Source organism: Centropristis striata, chromosome 9 (assembly GCF_030273125.1).
Source record: "Centropristis striata isolate RG_2023a ecotype Rhode Island chromosome 9, C.striata_1.0, whole genome shotgun sequence".
NCBI classification, from domain to species: Eukaryota; Metazoa; Chordata; class Actinopteri; order Perciformes; family Serranidae; genus Centropristis; species Centropristis striata.
Genome location: NC_081525.1, coordinates 36,604,820 through 36,620,681, shown reverse-complemented (window position 1 = coordinate 36,620,681; position 15,862 = coordinate 36,604,820). Strand labels below are relative to the sequence as shown.

The 15,862-nt window shown below is 40.2% G+C and overlaps 2 protein-coding genes across 2 annotated transcripts; both read left to right on the top strand.

Annotated features, from left to right (window-relative positions):
- Window positions 1-259: 259 nt before the first annotated feature.
- On the top strand, window positions 260-6,391 carry mob3c (MOB kinase activator 3C). Its single transcript, XM_059341480.1, has 4 exons — window positions 260-476; window positions 2,603-3,214; window positions 4,977-5,179; window positions 5,995-6,391. The coding sequence occupies exons 2-4, from the start codon at window positions 2,797-2,799 to the stop codon at window positions 6,022-6,024; spliced, it is 651 nt and encodes a 216-aa protein (XP_059197463.1). The 5' UTR covers window positions 260-476; window positions 2,603-2,796; the 3' UTR covers window positions 6,025-6,391.
- A 616-nt stretch (window positions 6,392-7,007) lies between these two features.
- On the top strand, window positions 7,008-15,856 carry mknk1 (MAPK interacting serine/threonine kinase 1). Its single transcript, XM_059341758.1, is given in 15 exon segments — window positions 7,008-7,050; window positions 7,053-7,072; window positions 7,693-7,755; window positions 8,331-8,433; window positions 8,568-8,666; window positions 8,753-8,850; window positions 9,385-9,464; window positions 9,559-9,632; window positions 9,743-9,847; window positions 9,937-9,992; window positions 10,083-10,178; window positions 10,299-10,493; window positions 11,871-12,035; window positions 12,164-12,207; window positions 13,342-15,856. Coding segments are annotated over 15 exon segments (1,461 nt in total). The 3' UTR covers window positions 13,562-15,856.
- The last annotated feature ends 6 nt before the right edge of the window (window positions 15,857-15,862 follow it).

Genomic DNA, 15,862 nt, shown 5'->3' with positions numbered 1-15,862 from the left:
ACAAGTGGGCTGGCTGCACTGCCTGCAGGATGAGAAGAAAGGAAAAGAAAATGGAAAATAGGGAGGGCTGAGGGGGGGTTTTCGAAAGGCTTTTCTACTCTTTCAGTTTATAGGTCCTCCACACACACACCCACCCACCCACCCACGCACTGACAGTGACACACACACACACACAGTCACACACACATAGATGGCCGAGCCCAGAAGGCAAAGTCAGGATGTGACATCATCCACAGGAAGAGAAGCCAAACAACTTTTCTCCCTTCACTGTGTTGTCTGTGCTGCTGAGTAAAGTTGGAGCCTCTCGGTCTGTTAGTGGCCGACGGAGAGGGAGAGGATCCAGAGGAGCGAGAGGGGGCAGAGCAGCTGGAGCTGTCCTGCACAGGGAGTTTAAAGTCAAGGGCTCCGAAGCCTGAATCCTCCCTGAACTTCCCACAACTCTCCACCACATTCCTCCGCTGTAGGATTTCTGCCAGGTACAGTGCAGACAGCTTTTTCCATTCTGTAATCTCTTGTTTTTGATCTCCCTCTTCCTTTGTTTCTGGGTGCAGCAGCTCTCTTATTCTTTCTCATTTATGTGTCGGGTCTTGAGAGGGTTGTTTATTAGCCTGCTGTGTCAGAGGCAAATTCCTGAAAACTGTGAAAGTATGCCAACAGTGCGTGATCAGACATGCTTTAGTGTGAGGCTGTTGAGGCATGCAGGGAGACACAGTGATCAAAAAAAGTCATTCTGTCCCACATGCTTTCACTTTTTCTCTTTCACTTTCCTGTGTTCAGTACAAATGGAGTTGAGGTTTAACATTTGGCTGAATTGGTGTGTCTCCCTCAATGGAGTACTGAATGACACACAGTCACTATGAGTCTCTCTCAGAAGCCCTTTTGTTATGGACACATTAAGAGCTATCTCATGACCACGTATTCATGCTCCCCCAGCGGTGAGTTGTGAACTGAGATCACGCAGACTGTTTAAGCCAGTGGAAATTTGCCTTCTCATATATCAAATGCAGTTTGGATTGGCAATCATTACCATTCCCTGAAATTAATGAGAGTGAATAGTACCCAGTAGAACTATAAGCTTAACAGATGGGTGTCTCTGGGTTGTGAGTTTTCTAGAATGAGCTACTAGGTAAACAAAAAGTTCACAACAAACCACCATATCAGCTGCTTGGTCTACACTGTGAGCAGAGAAGACAGAAACTTCTGCTAATTTGAGTCACAGAGAAACAACCACAGGAAACGTTGAGACCGGTAGTTTAAAATGGGACACAAATGCGGATATAGTATCATGTTGCAACCACAGTCACTTGAATGTGACTGCAGTGTCAAATCTGTGGAAGCATTATGCTTCAGTCACCTCATAACTCAGTTACACACTGAAATGTTATCGCTTTTAATTATGTGACGCACCCAGACTTTAAACTGCCCACATTATTTTCCTATTATAACCTACTTAGTTAATATTCAAATGTGAACATTGTGCTCTATTATCATAACAATAAAGGCTTTTAATCACATAGCCCCTCGATGAGGGCATGCTCCTGATCGGTGTGTATTATCTTTCAGATGCTTAATAGCTTTCTGGACAAAACAATCACTACTCATCCAACCGATATGAGACCGACACCAACACTGGTTTTAGACTGCAGAAATTCACTAATACAGTGGCTGAAAAAAATGAAAAATTGACCTTTTAATGTGGATTGTGCACTGATTTTGCATCCATATGACTGAACTAAGAAGCCTGCTCTCTTAAACAAATAACTTGATTGTTAAGCATCTTTGAGTATTCAGAAAAGTATAGTAAGTAAAATATAAAGGATATTTTACATGATTATACATTATATGTTCAGTGTATTGCGCTGCCACCCAAATGAACACTGAGGGAAAGGAGAATAAATAGATATAATATAAATAGCTAACATCCCATGTTAATCACCCTAAGCATCATTTTCTGCAGATACAGATCGATGCTGATATGTTGTCATGTTTATACATTTTGTGTTTTTACACCAAACTCAAATTTGCCTTGTCATATCTCTAACTTTTATACCCCAGTGTTCCGAGTGCCATGTCTGAGCAAAGCAAGCATTGTAGTGTGGACATTTTCTCTCCCAATGCCCTCCAGAAGTGATTATCCTTTAGTGAGTCGCAGCATGCCATTCATTTTCTCAATCATGCTTGATTCTAGTGGCCTTCATTTTGCCACAATCAACTGAAACGCTTGCTATTTTATATCAACAGTTTCCTCTGAACATCTTGTGTTAAGGTCATCTTGGTCATGCAGCACCAGAGGCGATAATCCCACATTTGGGATGAACTCATTAGTTTGTCCTTAGAGGCGGGGGGTTACAGTTTTCGGTGCAGTACGTATTTTGGCCTACATGAGTCATTTTAATGATCTAGTTCTTGAGAATGTTTGGCTTTAATGTCATGCCTACTTCACGGTTTGTATGGCCCCTCCGTAAACACTCTGACAATTATGGTTTGTAGTTATACCTTTGAAGTTTTGGTCATATGCAATTTTTTGGTTATTCTTGCCTATAGCAGCTGATTGACAGGAAAGGACTAGGCCTCTGACTTCTTTTGTTGTTTTTCTTCACAGAGACGTCCTGCCATCTGAAAACAAGAGCTCCCCGCAATCTTTACATGACAGACGCTGACCTCTTGTGACCTGATTTCCGAGCTGAAGCCAGCCTGGTTCCATCTCTCAGGAAGGTCACATTTTATCAAACTCCAAACTAATTATTATTCCGGAGCGCTTATTCTCCCCTTATCTCAGGGGAAGCGGCTGAGCTAATGGCGCTGTGTCTTGGACAAGTGTTCAGCAAAGACAAAACATTCAGGCCGAGGAAACGGTTTGAACCGGGCACCCAGCGCTTTGAACTCTACAAGAAGGCTCAGGCCTCGCTCAAGTCCGGCTTGGACCTGAGGAAGGTTGTTCAGCTGCCGGAGGGAGAGAGCATGAACGACTGGGTTGCTGTTCATGTGGTGGATTTCTTTAACAGGATCAACTTGATCTACGGCACGGTGAGCGAGTACTGCTCCGAGCGCACGTGCCCCATCATGTCCGGGGGGCTGCGGTACGAGTACAGGTGGCAGGATGGGGACGACTACAAGAAACCCACCAAGCTGCCCGCTCTCAAGTACATGAACCTGCTGATGGACTGGATCGAGTCGCTCATCAATGATGAGTACATCTTCCCCACCAGAGTAGGTGTGTGAGGAGTCTGTAAAGTGTAATCTAATATGTGATTGATTGCTGCCGGCACTGACTGCATCAATGCTGAAGTGTTGGCTGGGAGTGCAATGCTGTTCCCCTTCATTAACATCTCAAATGGGATGATAAAGTTCACACAGAGGTTAATTGAACAATGAGGTTGACATTTAGAGGAGATTGAACGGGTGATCGTGGTGGTATTTTATCTCAGTCCAAGACTTGACAATTGACATTTATTAGAGGAGAGAATCAGGAGCCTCTCTGTGGGGAATTTGTATGATTTTCCTTTAAGAGGCTCAGGTTTTCGCCTACAGTCTCTAGACATGCAGGTCAACATCTGTAAGCTGTGTTGCCTCTTTTCCACCAAATAAGCTCTGGTTCTTGAACCAGCTCTGTTCAGGATTCTTGGTACTATTGAGCCAACCAGCCAGCGTTTCCACCAGTTTTGAGCTGAACCACTGTAATCATTGCATAATACACAATTCCTTTCCAGTTTCTTACTTCTCCATTGTTGCCTTCTACATCCCTTTTCCAGCCTGTAGAATATGACACGCCCTCTGATGTTGGTCCAGGAAAACCTGCTATATTTTAGTTTAGTTATTTTAGTAATTTTCAGGTTTTTAACTAAATATACAGTATAGGCCAAAAGTTTGGACACACCTTCTCATTCAATGCGTTTCCTTTATTTTCATGACTATTGACATTGTAAATTCATTGAAACTATTAATGAACACATGTGGAATTATGTACTTAACAAAAAAAGTGTGAAATAACTGAAAACATTACTTATATTCTAGTAAAGGGTGGCTACTTTGAGGAATCTAAAATACAAGACATGTTTTCAGTTATTTCACACTTTTTTTGTTAAGTACATAATTCCATATGTGTTCATTCATAGTGTTGATGCCTTCAGTGAGAATCTACAATGTAAATAGTCATGAAAATAAAGAAAAACGCATTGAATGAGAAGGTGTGTCCAAACTTTTGGCCTTTACTGTATTTTTGGTCCAAATGCTCAATCAAATAGTTAAAAATTAAGTACGCAAACCCTATTTTGGAGGAAAATAAGTATTTATGCACAAGTTTCCATGGCCCTGAGTAGAAATAAACAGAAACAGAAAATGGATGTTTTGGTCTGGCTGTTCCCTCACATCCTTTTTCTAAAGGCCACAAGTAACCCCCTTGTGTTGCTTGTAGCTATTAAGTTAATACTTTCTGACAGGTACCACACAATTTTTTTGTGTTATTGGTATTCTTTCTCTCTTTTTCACTCTTTCTTTGTCAAAAAAGGCAGAGCTACTCTAACTGTAATGACTTAGAACTCTATTAGACCTTTACCTCCAAATATATAAAAGAGTATTTCATCTTAGGGAGTTCCCCTTGACATTAAGCATAGAGACACTTTTAGACTGACTGAGGCTTCATGCAACTGAATAAGTGTATTAAGTTACAGGTCATATTTTCTGCTCTCCTCTCTCTTTTAAATCAAATCATCCCAGTCACTGAAAAGAGCTCAGAATAACTTATTGTCACTTTAATATATTGTCCATGCAAATCAGTTGTCATTAAGACACTCATTAGCACTCAATGAGTTATGCTGTTGAGGAGAAATCATAATACTTACAGAATATTACATCTGCTAAATGATGGGTTTTTAATTTAGGGAAATTGTTACATTTTTGTATCAGTTTTATTAAAACAATTCCTCAGGTGGCAGTCTATTAAAGTCTGTAACACTTTTCTCCTTTCTTCACACTAGGTGTACCTTTCCCCAAGAACTTCCAGCAGGTGTGCAAGAAGATCCTGAGTCGTCTTTTCAGGGTGTTCGTGCATGTTTACATCCATCACTTTGACAGCATCTGTAGCATGGGTGCAGAGGCCCACATCAATACCTGCTACAAGCACTACTACTACTTCATCTCGGAGTTCAACCTCATTGATCACTCTGAACTCGAGCCCCTGGTGAGACAATAGCGTGCCCTCAGATGTGTGAGGGTGACGACAGTAGAAAAAGGATCAAATGGATGTTTTGTGCTTGGAGGGTTGTCAGTATCACTCTCATAACTGTCAGTCTGGTTGAAAATATCAGCCATCTATAACCTTGTTGTGCAGCATGCTTGATGAGATTGAGTTATATCTTCAAGTCAGTGTGTTTTCCCAGCTACTGAAAGAAAATTTGAGCAATCTCTGTCTTCTAAAGCTGCACAGACTAAATGTTCTCCTACAGACAACAATACTTTTCCATTTGACACTAAAAAATGGAATCTGCATTCACTTTGCCCCCCAATTTTCCATTATAAAAGACACTTGTTAAGTGCTTTATAGAAAATTTGGTTTGAAGCAACAACTCTCATAAGAGAAGTTGCTGACTCTTTGCAGTGATGTAATAAGACACAGTTTGTGTAGTTTATTTTTCCAACAAAGGGACCATCATATAGGCCAAGAGCAGATGGAGAATGGTGCTCTGAGCATCAATAAAAGGCTTCAGTTATCATCATTATGAAGTGTAATTCCCCTCGCAAAGCGAAACAGGGACAAGACATTTATGTCAACACACCGCGGAAAAGAAGAATCTTGTAAACAGACCCTGTTTTATTGTCCCACCTTTAGTACCCGAGGCAATTATTTTTGTTGTTATTGGAATAACAGCTTTCTTTCTCACGATAAGAAATAATGTTCCTCACACTGGGTAGATTGCATTTCATAACAATCATTCATCTCCTTGAACAATATGAATATGAAGTGTTAAACATGTCCTTTGTTTTCTTTTCCTACAGAAAGAGATGACAGAGAAGATATGCCATTAAACAAAACCACATGGACAAAAGGAGTTTACATTTCAACGATATCTGAGCCCCGTGAGAAATCGTCGGCTTTAAAACATTCAAAACAAAGAACAATTTCACATAAAGTTAACTGGGAAGGTCCACTACATTACCACACATCTTCAGATGGTGGCACTGTGCCTTTATAGAGGATTTACCTACAGTTACAGTGCTCTGCTATATGCCATCAATATAGGACTTTGTGTTGGTTTTATAATACATCTTCTGTACTTATACTTTTTCTTTCCTCTCGTGCATGTATGTTTATGTTTGCCTTTTTTATATAGTGTTGAGTCTTATTTTGTTGAATGAAAGTTTGTATTTGATGTTTCTTTTTTATCTTTTGAACATAAAAAAATGCATCCTAAAATGATCAATGCTTTTGCAAATGCTCCCCCCCCCCCCCCCCCCCACACACACACACACACTCACACACACACACACACACACACACACACACACACTCACACACACATACACACACACACACACTGCACCTTAAAATATGTACAAAAACATTAGGTTATAATTAAAGTCAACATTTTATCACGAATATCTTATATATCCTTTAAAATCATATTTTAGCATTAAATGATCAACTAGGCTATGAGTTTCAGGCCAAAACCAACACAGACGATCATATTTCACCAGATAAATGAAGGATCAACTATAAAATAATAATGATGACACATCATAGGTATGTGGCGTGATGCGTACTTCCTCTTAAAAATGCTGCTGACCTGCCAAACAGCTGTAAATAAAGATCATCATCATGCACGAAAAATCCCCACTACGTGGAGTTGGGCGTGGCGGAGAATCAAGCGAAGTGACGTAGCAGCAGCAGCCGCATTTTTGTCCAATGGGAAGAGAGAGAATGCAGAAAGGGGCGTGGCAAACGTCTGTTTATGTATTTTCCCGCCCTGTGCGTCACTGCTGTCTGACTGATGGATCTCAGCTAGCAATGGATGCTTACATCAGCTGTGCGAGGCTTTGACAGAGGGGAATTGGCTGGTTTGGACATAGAGTCCAGGTTTGAAAGCTTTATTACATTTATGTTTTTGTAATAACTAGACCTGACCGTTATTTAAATGCGAACTAACAAAAGGAGTTAATCAGTATGACAAGCTAACTCGGGGTACTTGTTAGCAAGCTAGCTAGCTAGCTGAGGCTAACGACAATAACATCGGATTATACAGTCAGCAGTGAACGCTTACTCTAGCTCTGCCAATGTTCTGGTTAATCTTCTATACATTGCTTGGCACGGGTATCAACAGTGCTAATGTTTAATGCCAACTCGGTATTAAACATTGTGGTGGTTGTGGTGTGTGTGGAGTTTCATCAGGACATCAACAGTAAATTCAACATCTGCTGTAGTTTTAAAGGTGGTCTAACGATTTTTATAGAATAAGAAGTCCAATGTATGGCATTACATTACGTTATTCTTTCACTCAACTGCGACTAGACCGAAACAACTACCACAAATGAGAGTGGAACAAAAGAGGAACCTGTTTTCGGTTTACGTAAAGCGGGATGATTCATGTTTGCTCTTTCTCAAGTTGTTTGACTTACCACTACTTTACATGTCTTGTTGTCTTGTGTGTCTACTTTAGTTGATTCCAGACTAACTCAGTATTTACGATGTGCTCTCAGTTGGCAGATATGGTGAGGCACAGCGTGATGACGGAGCTGCAAACCTTCCAGCACTCTCTCCAGGTGAGATCTGAACTTCTAACACGGATGATTACGAAGCTTTGCATTTCTCAAAAACATGCTGTGTGATAGATAAAGCTCCATAGATAAGCGATCAGGAAGTATAAAGCCCTATGGATAAGCGGCCAGGAAGTGGTAAACAGACTGTCGAGGTTATCTGTAAAGAAAAGTAGATGTTTCATCATTTCCCATGAGTCATGCTCTGTTACTGATTATGTAAATGTTTCTGGTAATATCCAGGGTGAGGTAAGGCCTGTCATGTTGTTTCCCGTATTCTCGGGCCACTGGTTTGGCAGGCTGCCACACTGGAAGATAAGATAGATTGTAATGCATCTGTTTAACTACAGTGGGTCATGTTTTTGCAAAGCTACATGTTAGTCTGTTGGATTTGTTCAGTAAGAGTAAAGTTGGTGGCAAATTTTAGACTTTTTACAATTAAGCACTGAGAACAAAGTGAGAGAATTATTCCTTCTTGTGCCTTCTCTACATTACCACCACCTGATTTAACTCTGGCTACTCTCGCACTTTCCTCTCTCTCCCCCCCCTCGCTTTCCACTCGGCCTCCTTCTCTGTTACAGGGTAACTCCCTGGCTCTGGGCCAAGTGGGGCAGAGTTGTGGGGGAACTCAGGAGAACGGGGTCGCTTCAGAGGAGAGACAGCACTTTTCCCAAGGCCCAGCAGGTACAATGGCTCTATGATTCACAACAGTTTTGGATAGGATGAAACTTACAGTGCATATAGTACCACACCAGCAAAATCAGTACAGTTTTGAATAATTTGTTTGCCTGCATATTGGACATTTTGCTTCACTATAGAAATTGAGAAAAGCCAGCCAGTGAATATCCCCGATGCTGCGAAAAGAAAAAAGAAGAAAAGAACCAGAGCGACGGACAGCTCCACAGGCACTTTTGATGGTAATGAAATTAATGTTATTGTAAGACATCAAAAATCAAAAGATGACACCAACAACTTTTTCAGTCATATGTAACATTTATTTCAGATCTCTACAAGCTGACAGATGAGGTGCTAGGTCAAGGGGCTTATGCTAAAGTTCAAGGATGCATAAGTCTGCAGAATGGACAGGAGTTTGCTGTGAAGGTGAGTAAGGATATTTTGTAGGTAACAAAGTAAGATTTTTTTTTAATATGGTAAAGGGCAAATTGAGTAGGATATGTCCACTGTGGTTTGTAAACAAAACATTTACAGTTGGCCCATCCTGTCCAGCTCAACAACACCAGAAGCGTTTGCCAAACCCACATTCTTGTTTTATAACAAGCTTTGTGCCATTGGTTTTTCGCCTAACTATACAGTATATGGGGTTTTCGGTGCATTGTCTGCCATTTTCATAGCTACCTCTAGCTACAGACACAGACCCTACCACACAGTGATGATTGAGAGAAGATTGAGTGATGATTATTTTTGTATGAGTCCCTAAAATCCTGCTCTTTGTGCCATAAGAAAATGTTGACATAGTTTGTCCTGGACTTTATTGTGTTGCGGTTGTAAAATGTGTACTACTACTGCTTGACCAAATTAACCTTCAGCAAAATATTGCTTGGGTTGTACTTGACCAACACATTTTGCTGTGTTTAATACATTCTGTTGTGTGTGTTTTATTTTTATTTTTTAAAGATCATAGAAAAAAGTGCAGGACACAGCCGCAGCAGAGTCTTTCGAGAAGTGGAAACACTCTATCAGTGTCAAGGAAACAAGTGAGTTTATTTTGTATGAGACAATTTTTTTAACAAAATGAAGACAAACACATACTGGAAGAGATTCTAATCATTGGGAAATGTCTCGATCTAGAAATATTTTGGAGTTGATCCAGTTCTTTGAAGACAGCTCCTGCTTTTATTTGGTATTTGAAAAGCTGCGTGGTGGTAAGTAAAAAATAAATCTCAACAGTAATTGCATCTGCATACACTCAGCATTTTCACATTATAAACACGCTGATTTCTACAAACTTGTTGATTTATTTATTTCTCTTCAGGCTCCATTCTTACTCACATCCAGAACCGGAAGCACTTTGATGAGCTGGAGGCTAGTAAGGTGGTCAGGGACATTGCCCAAGCTCTCGACTTCCTACACACTAAAGGTAGGTCAACATTCGAACAGCTATCTTATGAAGATCCAATTAGATTTTTTTTTTTCATTTCCTTATGATGACAATGTGCTTTTGTACAGGCATTGCACATAGAGACCTTAAGCTGGAGAACATCCTTTGTGAATACACTGATCGGGTAAGTGCCTTTTTCAAAGGACCGGAAGCTTTCAGAAGGACATTAGTTTTTCCTAGAGTATAACTGTATAATCATTTTCCTCCCACTCAGGTGTCCCCAGTAAAAATCTGTGATTTTGACTTGGGAAGTGGAGTGAAGCTAAGCAGTGCCTGTACGCCCATAACGACTCCAGAGCTCACTACACCGGTAACAGTGTTTTGTTGTTGAAACAGTTATTTCAACAGTTGTTTTGAATTTCATAACACACACAGACATCCCTTACTAATTTAACAGTTGCGTGACTCTTCCTTTGTGTCTTACTTTTAGTGTGGCTCAGCAGAGTACATGGCTCCAGAAGTCGTGGAGGTGTTCACCGACGAGGCCTCCTTCTATGATAAACGCTGTGACCTCTGGAGTCTCGGGGTCATCCTCTACATCCTGCTGAGCGGCAGCCCGCCCTTCACAGGACACTGTGGCACCGACTGCGGCTGGGACCGTGGAGAAACCTGCAGGACCTGCCAGGTAGGTTCAATCAATCAGCTTCACTCAGTGTCCATCTCACCTGACCCTCTTCTAAGCGTTCATTTCCTACATTGTTTACAGTGTGTGTGAATGACAGATTGGTGGTTTCAGAAAATTATAGAAATGGTTGGAATGTCTGAGTCTTATACCCAGGTCTCCTGAATCGCATACTGTTCCTTTTAAACTGTCTGTTCACTGTTATAAATGTATGCGCTGGCTAGAAATAACCATAGCAACAGCCATGCAGTGAAAGCCTCCGTTAGCAATTTATTGCAATTATTTACAACACTGTCATCCTTCAGTGCCTCGTCCTCTGAACACAGCAGGTTAGGACTCTGGAACATGCAAGCATCAAGAAGGACGTTGCTCCTCTGACCTTGTTGATTCTTTATCACATAAACCATCTTTTGCTTTTCAAATTGCTACTTCAGGCTGCGGCTGACAATCTGGATGCTTGAGAAAATATTGATATTGATCTGAGTACAAATTCAACATATCTTTTAGAGTTGTGGCTTGTGAAAACTTTTCCATTTTGATTACAAAACTCAGGATAACATAAGTGACACTTTTTTTCTTTTAGCAAGCAGCACAGGCAAGAAGCGGGTTAATGCATGCCAAGATGTCCATTATCAGGAAAAAATAGATGACTGCGAGGCCAGAAGGGTTGCCTCATGGAGATATAAATGTAGAGTTTGTCTGCAATGGAGCAAGATTTTGGTATCAGAAGCGTTCTGTTTCCTTTTGTAATCCATATACTATTGGTTGCCTTGCCTATAATCTGGCAATGTTTAGCTTTTTATGAGGGATGGTCTGTATTCACATGCACCATCTGTTAACAGAGATTAGCTGAATGAATCTCCACTGACCACCCCAAAAAAAACACCTGTAACAAGCATCCATGAAGTTGCTATTTGAAATGTAAATAATGACTTGCTTTAGATATCCATTATGTGGATATCCACCGGACTGGCTAGCCCAAAGCCCTAAAAATAGGATAGATATTGTATTGCAGTTATTGTACCTGCTATAAATAGTGTTTGCCTGCTACAGCCAGGCTGTGTTGCTCAACAGTAATTATAGTACATGTGTCTCTTAGTTAAGTCATATTTAATCTAAGTGTATTATAGGAACAAGAATGTACGACTGTACAGGTTTAACTAGTTGTGACTGCATCTGTAGTGCTGGACTTTAATTGGTTTCCTCTCTCGCTGATTATTATCTAAATCCAGGTTTTCTTGTTTAATCTCTCTGCAGCATTTAGTCAACACCAAACATGCTTCAGAGCTGAGTTTTCCTTCTGCTTTGCGACAAATTCATATCAAAACCCACCGGCATCTGAACAGTTTTACAGGATGTCGTGTCATATTCTCTCCCCAGAGTCACCTGTTTGAGAGCATCCAGCAGGGCAAGTATGAATTTCCTGACAAGGACTGGGATCACATCACTGAGGGGGCCAAGGATCTCATATCCAAGCTGCTGGTTCGGGACGCAACCCTGCGCCTCAGTGCTGCTCAGGTCCTCAAGCACCCTTGGGTGCAAGGGGTGGGTATCTTTTCATCCGTGCACTAGATGAGCTGTTTTGCACCTGGTACTCTCATCGTGTCTGATGCAAAACCAGTGTGTCACTCAACTAATGTTATTTTTTTATTAATAATTTTCTTTTTTTACAGAACGCTCCAGAGAGAGGTCTTCCAACTCCTCATGTTCTACAGAGGTACGACCGCTTAGAAATTAAAGTCAGATGGACTTATGAAGTTCATAAGGTGCTTAAAACAAATGTACAAATTGAAGATGCTCTACCAGGATTAATTCTGATTAAATTAAAATTTGGCTGATTTTCAACTGCAACTGTGTCATCTGGCAGTCTGTTGCTAATAAATGAGTAGGGATCTGTGGGTGCTGCATGTTTCACGTTTCATGTTGCACTGCAGCAACACTGAGGTGGTTGAAAATCAGCAAAGGTTTCCCATAGAGAGAGGACTCAACACCGCTCTATAATTTTTTTGGTAGGACTGTAGAGCTGATGTGTTTGCTGTGAATGACTAGTCGTGTTTCCATCAACAAATATCTATGCACATTTTAAAGATGTGCATGAGAAGAGCTTGATATAAACACCAAATATACTATAAAACTTAGAAAAAAGACAAAAACCACTTCCAGCGAGCGTGTAAACTGTTATGCAATTTTTTAAATAGTTAGTGCACTAAACGGGAGATGGAAATGCTTTTCTAAATAAGTTCTCACATGACTGATCAGCTGTTTCTGCTTTGATATGAAAGAACAATTATAAGTTGCCCAGTTGAATCCAATTCCTGAAAACTTCTCTCTACTTCCACTCATGGGTGGCTAAAATAGTCCAATTAGCAACCCCCTTTGTTGTTGTGTTTTTTTCTCTCGCACTTAATCTCTACTTCTTCTTCTATTGTTTACTAGTGGATCAGCCTACAACAACACATTACACCGCCATCTTCTTTTTTTTATTTTTTTTATTAAAGTATTTATTTAATTTTTAATTTTTCAACATATAACACAAACACTTACAAGCAACAGCCAAGACAGACACCAAAACAGACAGAAAAAAAATAAAATTAAATAAATAAATAAAATTAAATAATTAAATTAAAAAAAACCCGCCATCTTCTGACGAAAATATGTTCATGCAGCTTTGTTTATTTGCGCTAAACCAGTTGACGGGGACTTCGCATTTTCTTTTCAATTCGACTTTAATGGAAACACGGCTACTGAGAAGAGGCAGGAAGATCACCATGAGACATGTGAATGTGTACAGTGGAAGGATAAAAACATTAAGTGGTCCTTCAAATCCTCTTCTGCCTCTCTCTTCCTCCAGGAACAGCAGCACCAAAGACCTGAGCCAGTTTGCAGCAGAAGCCATCGCCTTCAACCGACAGCTATCGCAGCACGACGAGCAGCAGGAGGATGTGGGAGCCATCGTCTGCTCCATGAGGCTCTCCCCTCCTTCCAACTCCAGACTCGCCCGCAGACGGGCGCAGTCCAACGCTCTGCGCACCGGGGACTTCACACCCGCATCAGATGACCTCACAGACTGAAGGCCAGGCACCAGTCCCCTCGTCGTGTTTTCTGACTGATTCTAGCCTCTGCCTGCTCCTTGTGTGTGTGTTTGTACTCACAGGGAGCCTCAGATCAGCCAAACGGTATCAGTAGTGACTAACTGTTCCTGGTGTTTAAGCTCTTTCCTATGGCCAGTAATCCTATCACCTCTGCAGAGCTGAGCACCGAGGGGACAGTTAATCATCAGCTACAACCTCCTAATTAAGTTTTAACTCCTGAGATTTGTCCAGGAAGTGTTTTAAGCTGCCTGACGTTTAAACAAGGACTGTTTCCTTTTAGAATAGCGTGTAGTATAAAATAGTTTACTTTTTATAGTTAGTCTTAACTAGAGCCTGACCGATATGGGAGTTTTGAATCCGATAAGGATTTTAAAGGGGATGATAAATGTCAATTGCGCACCGATCTGAAAATGATATTTAACTTTATTATACATTATAAATACAATGTAATGTATGTCAACCAATTCTAGTAATAAAAACAAATAAATAAAGATAAAATAAATAGCAGTCAATTGCTGACCCTTTTAAATTAAGAAATAAAATAAATAACTATATGACATCAGTACTTAATCACCCTAAGCATCGTTTGCTGCATTTTATGTCTAAAAGTTTTCAAATCGGTGCATATCCAAAACTACGCCAGTTATACTGATATGTTTGTGATAGGCCAATAAGTCGGTCAGGCTCTGGTCTTTTAACGGACTCTTTTATTTTCTTATCGATGATTATAACATGTGCGATGACCTCAAAGCAGCAGAAACCGCTCTTAACGCCAGCAGTTTATATTACATAATATAATCATCAACACAGCATTACATGGGTTTCAGCACAGTTTTGCAGCTGTTGCTGTCCAAATGCAATATTTTAATATTTAATTTTTCATGTCTGAATCTGTATTGGTTAATTTTTTTATTTAAATGCTGCATGTTGCTTTTCAGACACTGGAAGAAAGGAGCGAGTTCTCGTTTTATTTTTTTTAATTTATTTTTTGCTTTTTCAAGCGTGTCCGTGTATGTGATTTGATGCGTGGTGATGTATGCGGTTTAAAGGATAAAAAATGGACTACACTTCAGAAGAGACCGTCCGTCTCTGGAAAACGCCTTTTAAAGCCATTGTTGTCGTAGTTACGTAGAGCTTACAGAAAGTGCAGGTATGTGACCGGATGTTGGAGAAACCCCTTTGATCAAATAGTCTTGTATTTCTTATCATATCTAGCTTTCACTTCAACTCAGGCTACTTGTAGCACTTTAACATAAGTCACTTACTTAGTTTATCTCAGAGGGAGAATATTGTACCATAAATAACAAGCTTGCTCCAACAATGTGAAATTGAAAGCCTACAGTAATAATTATCTTTGAAGTGGTTTTTAACTCTATCATCATTAGAGTCCAACATTACCTCAAGCCCTTTTTTTTTTAATTTTTACACTTTGTCTTTGCACGTTTTGTACTGTACCAATGTAACGCCATCCCAAAAATGTTTCTTCTTGTCTTAGTGATTTGATCTCAGTGTTTTTAGTCTGAAACACATGAAATGTGAGCATTGCATATGTTATGTAGCTAATGAGACTTAAAGACGGTTTATAAAAAGTTGATGTTACACTTTGTAGTAACAAAGAGGATTCCATTCTGGGGTTGAAGGGATTTATTTTTATACAAGTATTTGTATATTGTTCAGTTTTATAGTTTTTGGTGCTGTGACTGGCTCTATATGTGCCAATGGGATGAATAATGGAGTGACCATGCTAAGACTTCCGTCTTAAATTTCCTTGAGTCCATCAGGTTGCTGATACTTTTTTTTTTTTTAAAAGAAATATTTTTACTTGCTCTTTGTTTCTCTCATTATGGACCCTGTCTGTGTTTGAATGGGGTCACTGATTGCAGTCTTTCACCTCTATTTCCCCTCACTCTATTACCTTTATGTGTGCCCCGCTAATGACACGTCCCCTGACTTCACACTGTTTCCATGGACACCCCATCCCTATAGCAACAAAGGGCCTTCACAGGCTGGCAGGATGTGACGGAGATTTGCTCAGAGCGAACACACACATTAGAAACAACGACTTGCTATGTTAAAGCCCCCTCACTCCCTTTATGAATCATAAAAGGACGTGTTTGTTTTCTCTCATTAATGTAACAATATAATTGGTGTGTGATTATGGAAACAAATTGAAATTTTTCAAAGCTCTTATGGGGTCTGATGCATAAAGCTCTCAAGTGTTGGAGCAAATTCCCCCTCGTATGCTGTGTCCTCAATAAAAAGATCCTAAACATCTTCTGT